Source organism: Haemaphysalis longicornis, unplaced genomic scaffold (genome assembly GCF_048455015.1).
Source record: "Haemaphysalis longicornis isolate Haplotype H1 unplaced genomic scaffold, Haemaphysalis longicornis Haplotype H1 scaffold_1, whole genome shotgun sequence".
In the NCBI taxonomy this organism is placed as follows: domain Eukaryota; kingdom Metazoa; phylum Arthropoda; class Arachnida; order Ixodida; family Ixodidae; genus Haemaphysalis; species Haemaphysalis longicornis.
In genome coordinates, this window is record NW_027526203.1 from 145,841,423 (window position 1) to 145,852,791 (window position 11,369).

General features: G+C 47.2%; 1 protein-coding gene across 3 annotated transcripts in view; it reads left to right on the forward strand.

Annotated features, from left to right (window-relative positions):
• The window catches only part of LOC144137605 (cysteine/serine-rich nuclear protein 2-like), a 39,160-nt gene extending 28,375 nt beyond the window's left edge, over nucleotides 1-10,785 (forward strand). For all 3 annotated transcript variants that reach the window (XM_077669549.1, XM_077669542.1, XM_077669558.1), the window contains one exon: nucleotides 375-10,785. In XM_077669549.1, the coding sequence (XP_077525675.1) occupies nucleotides 375-1,016 (642 nt within the window). In that variant the 3' untranslated portion in view covers nucleotides 1,017-10,785. The remainder of the gene's footprint in view (nucleotides 1-374) is intronic.
• Nucleotides 10,786-11,369: the final 584 nt, after the last annotated feature.

The following is an 11,369-nucleotide window of genomic DNA, read 5'->3' on the forward strand; positions in this document are numbered from 1 at the left end:
GTTTTCTGAGCTTGGACTTAAAATTGCGTTTGACGGCCCTTAGCAGTTAAACGATGGCAGCTGCTTGGTTTCTGTGGGATGTAATAGAGGGCTGTGGTTTTTTCTGCTCGTGTGGATACTTTCATATTCAGTCTTCTTTGACTCTCATCAACCGGGCTCCTTACCAAGGGGGGATGTAAACGCTGACGAAAAATGTCGCCATGGGCATTCATTGCACTGTGTCTCAAGTGGGCAGTAAACGGCAGAGTGTCAGAGGTGAACCCACTGCTGATGATGTGGGCTCAGAAGCTGGGCCGGTTTCGAGTGCCGAGCCCTGGGTGGTGAGGGGTATGGCCGGTTGGGTGCGTGCAAATGCCCGTACCCCTTTCCGGCAGGTGGACCGGCTGTCCTTCCCGTGTGGCTGCACCCAGGAGGGGTGCGGCAACACGTCGGGCCGCACCGAGTTCAATCCCGTGCGGGTGCGTGCCCACTTCCTGCACACGCTGATGCGGCTGGAGCTGGAGCAGCAGCAGGCGGCGGGCAGCCTGGCTGCCTACCGGCACGTCGACCCCCGCCGCCTGCTCTACTACGGTGCTGCCAACGGGGTGGCGCCCGGCGCCCAGCCACCGCCCACCGCTGTGGCCACCCGCTACAGCTCGGAGGAGGATGAGGAGGGCACCTCGTACTCGGAGAACTCTGACTACTCCACCGAGGAGGAGGAAGAGGACGGGGGGCGGCCCACCGAGGCGGCGGCGGCCGACCTGAGCCCGCCCCGGCGGGACTACACCGACCTGAGCTGTGCGGTGGCCAGGGGTGGGCGGAGCAGTGCCGCGCTAGCCTCGCGGGGCCTCGTGCCAGTGGACCCCGTGTTTGTGGGCTGCGGGGACTGCGCCACCGACGGACTGCTGCCGGCCTCACCCGGGGGGCGCACCTCCCCCGTCGCCACCACCGAGGACGGCTCCTCGTCCACGGCCACCACTGACAGCACCTTCGGCGAGATCATCAAGGCCTCCTTGGGCGAGGTGGCCACCCTGTGAGCTGGCCCCTCCCGTGGACCGTGGGGGGGGGGCCACCGTGTGGTCCCCTTTCCTTCTGCTGTTGTTACTTTCGTTGAGACTGGCTGCCTAGCTGCTAGCCTGTCCATTCTGCCATCCCCCGAGTGCAGTGCATGGCACCTCTTCTTTACCCCCCTGGTTGCTAACAGCTGTCCAGGGTTTATTTTGCGACGCGAAGCAGAGGTTGTCCCCTTTTTCTCTCCCCCTCCCACACGGACAGCCCCGCCCCGTTGGGCACTGCCAGTGCTAGCGCTTGAACACTTTCTCTCAGGAGGCAAGTCATGAGCCTCGTCACGGGGTTGTTCAAGGTTTGTGAGTACTCTGAAACCGGCAGGAGCCCGGGGAAAGTAATGACAGGGGGCATTGCTCTCACCGGGGCCAACTGAGTCCTGTGCTCGTGGTCTGATGGAAGCTGAACAAAGGCTGATTCTTAGCGCTTATTGAGGATCGATTGAGCGGAGTTGGAGAACTGTAAGACAGATTCTTGCCAACACATTCACAGGGAGATTCGAATTGTGGACATTGCTGCCGACAGAATCATGCCACTCGCGTTCTTTGCTCGCATGGCTTCCCAAAGAGAATCGTGTGCACATTTGCCTTTTCTCCTTCTCTTTCTTTCTTCCGCCCTCCTGGCCATGAGTGAGACTTCTAGGCTTGCTGTTGAGCTTGCTTATCGTTGTTGGTGGGTACGACCACTGGCGTTGCTGCAAAGAGCACTTGCGTGACGTAGGCTAAGGGACTCCCCCTGCATCTGTCGTCTGCTGTTCATGCGGAATTTTAGCTGCTATCCTATTTTTATCCTGTTGTAAGGCTTCAAAATTGTGTGAACATCTAAGCATGCCTTACAACATAAATGCCCTAGTCACCACTCCGTGGTAGAATTGCCCATTTCGCTCTCTTTTGTGCAGTGCGAGAAGCCAGCACTGCACAGTGTTATATCTCTGTGTTGCACTAGCTTCTTTATTTCGCAAGGTTCCCAGAAAAGGGAACAAGCCAACTGCTGTTACTTGCTTGTTTACTTAAGAACGTCCAGTTCCAGGTGTTAAAAAAATGCCAAAATGAGTCACAGGCATTGTTCAGTTGCCTTACCGTGTTAAGGTTTAAAGAAACAATCTTTGAAGTTCTTTTGGTTGATTTACACACATCCTACTGAGAAAAGTACGTTTCTTACGTTTCTTACAAAAAAAGTGTTTCCTACCACCTGTTTGTTTGCCGACGTCGGTTACGATGGCACACTGGCAGGTCCTCTGGGCTTTATTTAGCAGATTGCTGGCAAGGTTGCTCTGTTTAATTTGGGCATGAATAAACGTGTTAGGGAATGTCACAAAAACACGTTGCAAGCCAGGGAAACATCATTACGGTAGATGGCACAGAAGCCATGACTGGCTCATGGTGTGGTTTCTCTGCCACCTGTAGCTCCGTAGTCAGCTAGTGAATTGCGGGGATTAACTACACAATGGAGCCAGAAATTAGACTCCAACAAATTCACTTGCGGGTGTCTTTGAAGCAAGACAGACTTTTCCATGCAGGGTTGGTAGGCTTTGGCAAGAGGCGTTACAATTTTTTTCTGTTAGGGTGGCAGCCGTAAATACGGGAGGGTTATTATTTCCACATGCGTATCCATGCCCGCGTAAGAGTGCAGCTAGTAAATGGCACGCTTGCCAGCAGGCTGGTATGGCAGCGTGCCATGGTCTTGTAACCATTCTCTGGGTTCACAATTGGCCACAATCGGCCATAAGGGGGCAGTCTTGTTTGACAAATATCAAGGAAATGTGTAGAGCAAATTTGAAACGACTGTCAAACAACTGTTTGTACAAATATAGGTGGAGCTTTTGTGTTAAATTTTTTACAACCACCTGGACGACGGCACATCAAAGTAAAACCGCAGTCGTCAGATAGGAAGCACGTTTTGTTTATAAATACAACGCGAAGTCAAAAACGAATCTACCTGGTCGCACCTGTTGAAGCCTGAGGCATTTGAATGGGACCGTCTTCATCGGGACTAAAATCTAACGAATCCACATCGTTGGTGGAGTCGTCACTGCTGCTGGGGTAACAAAAATGAGCAGCAGCTGCTACCAAAGTCCCTGCCACAGCTGTCCGCTTTTGCGGAGCGCGCCGTGAAGCGGACGGCATTTTCACATAACTCGCTGCTATCGCGGGTTCAAATTTAACTCTAGGCGCTATCTCCGCACACGAAATGTCAACAAAACATACTAAAATCGAAAAAGAAGCTGTCGGTAAATACGCCAGATTTCGTTAGTTGTTCGCAAGATCCTGTTTTTAGCGTTTGTAGGACGTTTGAAATCATCGGAACTCTGTGTCCGATGGCCTATGGCACCGTAAGGAACAAGTTAAAGTCCAATTATTAGGTGTGTGTAAAGGTATGCTGCTTTCACTTACTGACTGGGACGCATTTTGTGAGCTTCGATTTTCTCAGCGGGTTTCCTCAGACACGGAGATTGATCCGCACATCTCAGAAATAATTGACATTGAGCGATGGGTGGACCATCTCCTCTGAGATATTAAGCGAGCAACCAAGGACATACCCGAAGAAGCAGAGCTATTGTCAGGCTGACACGCGGCTTATCCACATGTGGGAGCCAAGATTGGCTTGCAACAGGGACTCCGCAAGCACAAACTCAATTGCAACTTGCATCGTTGCCTGGCTTGGCTCGACCGAGACATTGAAGAACTCACAAAACAGTTATTGCAACCAAAATTGGCAGGCAGCTCGCGACTGCTTGGAGCAACAAACAGGTCTAGCCAAGACACAGAACATCATATGTTGCCTAATCGATCCCAACAAGAGCAAAGACGCGCAATGACACAACCTCAGTGTCATTCTCCATCTCTACATTGCGAGCTCTGCTGCTGAAGTACTGCCCCCCTACTCGGGCAGGGATAACGCCTTCCTCGACAGCCTCATTACTTCGAGCGAGGTGGGTGGCACCATTTCGGCCCCTGTGCACAGAAAGCACAAGGTAATCAATGGGGCACAATGCTCATCGCTAGATGCTAGTGTTATTCTCAGTATCAGCCTCACTAAAGCTTTTCATGGTGTCAAACATTCAGCGATCTTAGAGAAGCTAGACAAACGGGAAATGCATTCAGTGTCCTACTAGTTTAAGCTAGTTGTTGTAAAAAGTATATTTCTCGTGTGTTTTTAGCGGGGAATTCTCCTTTTCAGCTAGGCATAATTTTATGTGTCCCAGTTAAATGAAACAACTGTTCCTTTGCATTTTCGGACTTGTAAATACTTGGAAAATGTATTTGGAAATATTTGAATAGTGCTACTTGATTTAAAGGCGAATCAAAGATGGTGTTATTTTTATATTAAAAAGTTTCAAATACAGTGAACTCGCATTGAGACGAACTTGAAGCAACCATGGTAATTTGTTCGGCTGATCAGAAGAATTGGCGCACGCTCAGGTGTATGTCTTGCTTCAAGGAGGTGAATGAGGCAGACTTACAGTGGAGTTTGAGAAAGACAAAAAATCATTTATTTGAGTGCGCAACTTGAAAGAAGACCGTCTCCAAGTGCTCTTGTCTGGTTTTATCCAGTCCAAGCAGCGACGGAGAACGTACACCCGCTACCTCAAGCGACAACGCAGCAGAGACAGGGAGGGAACTCCTCGCTGTCTCAGCGGTGATGCGGTGGGACTCTCGACGCATTGGTTGATTGTAGGGATTAACGCGCCGACGCAATGCAGGCGATGAGTCGCACCGTAGTGGAGGGCTCCGGATTAATTTTTACCACCTGGGGATCTTTAACGTGCGCTGAAATCTCGTACACACGGGTATTTTTGCTTTTCGCCTCCATTGGAAACTCTCGACACAAACCGACGCGAACTCATATGCTCCCGCTGAAAGACAGCATTGGTCAGGAGGGTTGCTACGTTCACAAACAAGAAGTCTTTTTTAACTTTTTTTATCCTCCTAGTTTTGGGCCTCTCTCCTTCAGAGAAGAGTGGCTACAAAACTTGCCCTTGCTCCCTTTTTTTTTTTTTTTTTTTGCTTTGCTTTACCGCTGGCTCCGTAAATTGAAGGTTGGGAGAAGTGGTAGTTTTATCCGCATGTCTTTTTTTCTTGCTCCCTCTCTTCCTCCGGGGTGCGAATTCAGCTTCGCGCTGTGGTTTTACTTTACTTTTCTTTTCCTCTGGTCGCGTGAGTGCCCCGCCGCACCCCGGCAAGACTGCCATGTTTGCTGCCTAGAATGCCCCGCCGCACCCCGGCAAGACTGCCATGTTTGCTGCCTAGAATCGCCAGCAGTAGTGGTCACCCCGAATGTTCTTCTTTTAACCGAAGAGTACGGCAAGACTGTTCATCTTTAAGCGGATTTCTTTTGCATTGGGACGATGGAAAACCAAACAAACGTTCCCATTCGCATAAGCGAGAAGTCGTCTTAACCAAGTTCGTCTTAACAGGAGTTCACTGTATTTGCACACCCTCACCGATTATCTCTTGTCGAACTCACCAATTATTCTTTCTATACAGCTGAAGAGATTGCTTGTGTATATTTTTTTATATTTAGTTGATGTTCTTGTAACTGGCAGGCATACTTAATGCACACAAGTTTCAAGCCTCGATGGTTTGATTTTTTAATCAATGGAATCTACATGAATCGTGACATTGCCATGCGAGGGTTAAAAGGCTGATCATGTAAGTAATGATGGCCATGGTAGAGAATCAATGCTCAAAATCTGCCATCGAGTGCTTCAGGCGTGTTTCGTGCTGACCTCGTGCAGATCTGCTCCGTGTACCTGCATATGCATCGACAATGCACCTTTTGAACGTACTATAACAGCTTCTGTGCATCGGCCATGATGCGGTTTGCTCGTGTCCAAGTGGTTGCTCTGACACCCGACGCATAGGTGATAAGGACATCCCATGGCCTCCACCTGAGTCTTTGACAGTGTCGTGCAATTACTAAAAAAGTGGGGCACTCGGAAAAAGGAAGTTTACGTTGGAACAAATATTTCAGAACAAAAAGAAAAAAAGCCATTTTATGTTTGGCACTGCGGTGCGATTGTTAGTGCTTATTGCTTGGAGCGCAGGCATTTAATGTTAAGCTTTCTAAAAAGCTATGCAAAAACAAACAGAAACAACGGAGTATAAATGCTTATTATGCAGCACTGGGCATTGTGCTTCACACATAGGAGAATCAAGATGATGTTACCTGGACGCGTTGAAAACTATCTTTTTGCAGGACACAGCTTGAGGTTTGTTCACATCTTTCTGAACTATGACACGGCAGCACTTCTGTGTTTTTAGATGCATCCAAGCATCAAATGGGCAAGTTCAAAGGGGAGTGTAGCAGGAGGCAGTGGGGCAAGTCCCCAAGCTGACGTCACGAGCCAGGAAGTGCTTCTCAAACATCTCACCACCAGTGGGTCTCCAATCGGTTGTGTTTTCTCGGAGAGCAAGCGACAATAGCCTGGCATGCGAGCCAGGCAGCCTCAGAACCCTGAAGCCTCACTCAAGTCGGTTTCTTAAACCTTTACATTGCCCTTCATTGCTATCCGCTTATTGGGCAGTTTGCAAAGCCTTTACGCCTGCATTCAAGTCTGTTTCTCATTAAAAATTTTTATTTAGACTACCGAGCAGTTTGCTGTACTTTTTAATTGTTATGCAATTCTGCCAGGCAACGGAGGTTGAGGAACCTGCAGGCCATCATTCAGAACTTCGGTTTTATACAAATCTGTCTTAGCTTACAAGGCAGTCTGCATGACCTTTAGCTTATGATTCAAATCTGTTTTGCATCAACAGCTGTTTTTTCTACTAGGCATTTTGCGAAATGTTGAGATCTCCAATCAACGTTTTGTTTACCAGGCAGTTTTGCAAATGCTATGCATATCTGTTGTCTGACATGCACTTTACAAAACCTTAATCTCCCCATTCAAATCTGACCTACGGGGTACTTTAAAAACCTTATGGTTTTCATTGACATTTGTTTTTTTGTCTTCCAGCCAAATTGCTAAGCCTTTAGGTTATTCAAATGTGTTATTCACTCAAATTCATTTTTGCTTAATTAGGGTGCCAACACATTCTGCCCTTCCACTTTAAGAGTGGTGATACTGTTTGTCATAGCTGTTGGCAAGAAACCAATGTTATCATCAGCTCTGTTACCACAGCAACCCCCCTGCTACAATGTTCATTTTGTAACACGGTGAAATTGAAATTAATGTTCATGTTGTAACACAATGAAAGTGAAATCTGTGGTTAGAAAAGCTGTGTTTGCAACTAGGCGTACCCTATTTTCACGCGTATAACCCACACCGATAATTGACAAGGGCAAGTCTTGTGGAGAGTTTTTTTTTTGGTGCCAAGTTATGTCCGAATTTCTCGCCCCAAAGTGCAACTTCACCGCAGTGAATGTGTCGTCACCAGCTGCCATTGCATTCTTAATCTGATGGGAAAAAAGTAAGTTTTGCCATTCAGTCCTGAACTTGGTGTTGTTCTATTTTTATCACGAGTTGCACTTGCCATTCCAATGTCTGACTTTGCCTTTTACAACCTAGGAGCTATCTACAAATAGTCAGATGAGCAGGTGTGCCTTGCCATACAGCAGGAAGTTTTCTGGCTACGTGCTTCTTTTTTTCCTTTCGGATGTGCTTTTTACGTGTGGGATCAAACAATTTGCTAATCACAGGTATGTTTGTTACCTGTATAAATGCAACATAATTGGATGGTACCCCCTCACCCGCTTCTTCTTTTTTGTTTTTTTAACTCCAGTGCTTTTTCCAGTGCCACTCACTAGTGCGGCACTTTGTGAACACGAGGCCGCACACGAGTGGAATCAGTAATGTTTGTAAAAATTCCGCTGGAAATTGTCACAGCTGTATGTGACCAAAGTGCTCGATGCCAAGCCTAGAGTGCGCAGCGGCACTCTTTGCTGCTTTCAGTCATTCAAAATTGCCACCGCAGGTGCTCCTACGTTGTTGTAGCATGCAGCCAGGCGATGCTGCGGGTGGAATTTTGCGATTATTGGGGCCCTCCCTCCACAAGCTTGTCCTTTCTGAGATCACCACACACCCAGTGCTGGTCGCAGGTGTGTGTGTGTGCGCGAAAGTTAGTGTTGCAGCATCTTGTCAGAAGGGACTGAAGAACAAAATGGCAGCAGGAGGGAACGAAGGTACTTGGCGCCGCCCTGCAAACGGACTCCTAGTACCTGCAGGTACCCTGGCTTTAATAGATTTTTTATCCACCCCTGTTCTTTCTTTATTACACGTTTTTCAGAACATTTAGAACTTAATTGTCACTTCTTTTTGTTTGCCAGGGGCAGTTCGTGAAAGCTCTAGGTTTTCAGTCAATTTTTGTTTTGTTTTGTTTTGGTTTTATATGAAGCCATTACCTTCTCATCAGAGATATTTTTGCCTATCAGGCAGTTATACGGCCTCGAAAACATGGTAGTGCAAGTACACAAGAATTTGTTGAGAGACGATAGCACGGTGCGCTGACTTTCCCCTGTCAAGTGCAGAAATATCTAAAAAAGGCTGTATCCTCAGTCAGTCTCCAGCCCGGTCTTTTTTTTTTTTTTTTCTTTTTTTTCCCCCTTCCCCCCCATGCTGTAAAAAAGACCCCAACGACTCCCAGAAAATGGTTATATGAAATCGAGGCCCACATTCACTTTAGCAGTGGTTTTATGGAACCCCTTCTGCTGGGGCCCCTTTCTGGAGCACAGAGAGAGGAGGGGGAAAAAAAGGGGCTGTGGCCGACACAAGTCCTTATTGCCACCACTGCTGCTGCTGCAAAAGCATTGGTGTCCTTGATTAACATGTCGGAGGAGTGATATTCTGTTCCCACATAGGTACGAGCCCGGCACTTCCGGCATGATGAAGAACGTTAGTTGAACGTTGTGCGTTATAGGCTGTGCCCCGCCCCTAAACCGACGTAAAAGATAGTAAAGCACCTTTATTTACGAAAACTGTGTAGAATCGATGTAAGAACGTATTTTTAAAATTAAGGCAAAGCAATTGTTAGAACTGCTGGATCTCGGACACGGGCTGTCGGCATGAGAATGCACGAGTCCGAACGGCGAGCTTGTTTTAGCGGTTCCTCCAGAAAGTAGCGGCAGTGTTCAAGGTGAACCAGTCGATGGTGCTAGGTTATACAGTGCCCGGCTTGTACCCACTGGGGAAGGGAATGTTGCGTCAGTGAGAGGCACTGCTAATACACATGGCGCTGGCTTTTCTAATTACATCAGCTTTGTTTATTTCTCCTACAATCTTACTCACCTTTGTGACGAGCGAGAGAAATGGCGTATTGAGCAAACGGTGGCATGCAGCTGCGCTGACCTTTGTTTTTGCTAACCCTCCAGATCGCAAAAACCCTTTGGTCAGAGCTGTTCCTCATTCACATTTTCTTTTGCCTGCTAGACATTTTGCAAATGTCTAGTAGGCAAAAGCCCTAAAGGGGTCCTGAAACACCTTTTCAGTGTAGCATGTAAGCTTGTGCAGTTGTTGGGTTGCACGTTTAAGGACATCCAAGCCCAGCATTGCCTTCTTAGGAAAATCAGAAAGCCCACAGTTGTACTGCAAGGTTGGTAGCTGTTTTCCTATGTATTTTAATTTCCAACCCTTCGTACCACGTTTATGTCACAACCGTATTTGTGTGTCATGAGAGGGAAGGTGTCCGCCATTGGTCTCTGCATTGTGCCGACTCGGTAGTAGTAAGGGGGTTTCGCAGGAGTGGGGTGAGGTAGGGGAGTACGACGTTTATATTGTGAGAGTACTTTTTTTGAGGCTCCAGTCTGTCTGAACAAGTGTTTTTTGGGCCTTTAATCTGTACGGTGGAGCAGTATTGCATCCACAGCTTTTGCTAGATTAATAAGGACACGGGAGGGTAGGGAGGAAAAGGGGTTTGTTCGATATATAGGTAGTAACTCTTTTTAATACTCATTGCCATAACAAAGTTCTTGCAGGAGCAGATTAATCCAGCCGTGTTTCAGCCGACCCCGTCTGCTCCGTATTGTTGGTGCGCAGTGTTTCAGGACCTCTTTTCATGACCACATCTTGGCTTCAATCAGAACCGTTTTCGCCTGCCAGACTGTTTGCAAAACTTTTTGTTTTGTTTTTTTCCTGGGGCACACTGGAAATGGGGTATGCTGGTCATTGAAATTGGTCTTTGCCTATACCTGGCAGTTTTCAAAATGTCTAGACGTGTGTTCAAATCTGCTTTGCCTGTAAGGCTGCTTCTGCAAAGCCCTTAGGCTTTCATTAGTGTTACTTTCTTCGAGGATATCTCTATATTTTACACGACGCAAGATGAAGCAAGTGTGCAAGTGCCGACTCGGGTATGTGGAGAGATTTTGACCGGGTGCCCATTGAATGGCTCGAAGCATCAGATGGGCGCTGTGGGGGTGTGTAGAAAGAACTGGCGTGAGTGTGAGTGGTGCGTTTCCATACTGCCTCAGTTGAGATTGTGTAAGGTTTGTGTTTGTGCTCAATCGAACGTGCTTCGTTTCAAACCCAACAGCCAAGTCTTGCTAAACTGCCGAGTCGTAGAGTCTGTACTTGTGAACAGATTCGAAAATTCACAGGCTACTGCCAGCTTGCTGTGGTGACTTGTGCTAGATTTCTGTTTTTTCTTAAGTTGTGCAAATTAGATTGTGTGTGTATGGAGGAATACGTGCAGCGACTTGTATTGTTTTGTTCTTTTTTTTTCCGATGTAATATTGCAGTTTCACATTCTAAAGTAAAAAACAGTAAAACCGAACAAAGGAGCTCTTGTTGTTCTCTGTTTATTCCGTTTCCAGGCAGTCAGTCCCAAGTTCTTGTTTTGTTGTTTTTGATTCATCTATGTCTATCCATGCACCGCCACTGGAACCACTGCAAGGTAAGTGGTGCTAGACTATTATTTTTCAGCACCAGGTTTTGCTTCCACTCTTCAAAGGAACGTCATAGCTGTTTGTTTAGCAAGAGATGCAGGTATTTCCCAACATAGTGTGTCTCTGCCACCACCGCACCGAGCATAAAGGAATGCCAAATGCTGTGCATATGGGAAACCAAATGAAACATTTTTTTTTTTTTTCCCTAAAATGAGCCAGATCCAAAAACCGAAAGTGGGTCGGATAGAGCTGCACTGACAAGAAACACTCGGTGGCTTTCTCCTAAATAGGGGCGGCTATCAAATAGTTGAGATAACGCCCTCAAACCGTGTTATGCAGATTGTAGTTCGTTTCGGAAATGAGCCAGATTCTGCTGTTTCATGGATCAAAATCAGCCAAATGCATTTGCCCAATGGGAGTGTGCTTTTGGTTTGAGTGTTCAGACTGTTTCATGGGAGTTTTCGGAAGTTTTTTTTGCGTTTCGGAGTTGGATTATTATGAATTCA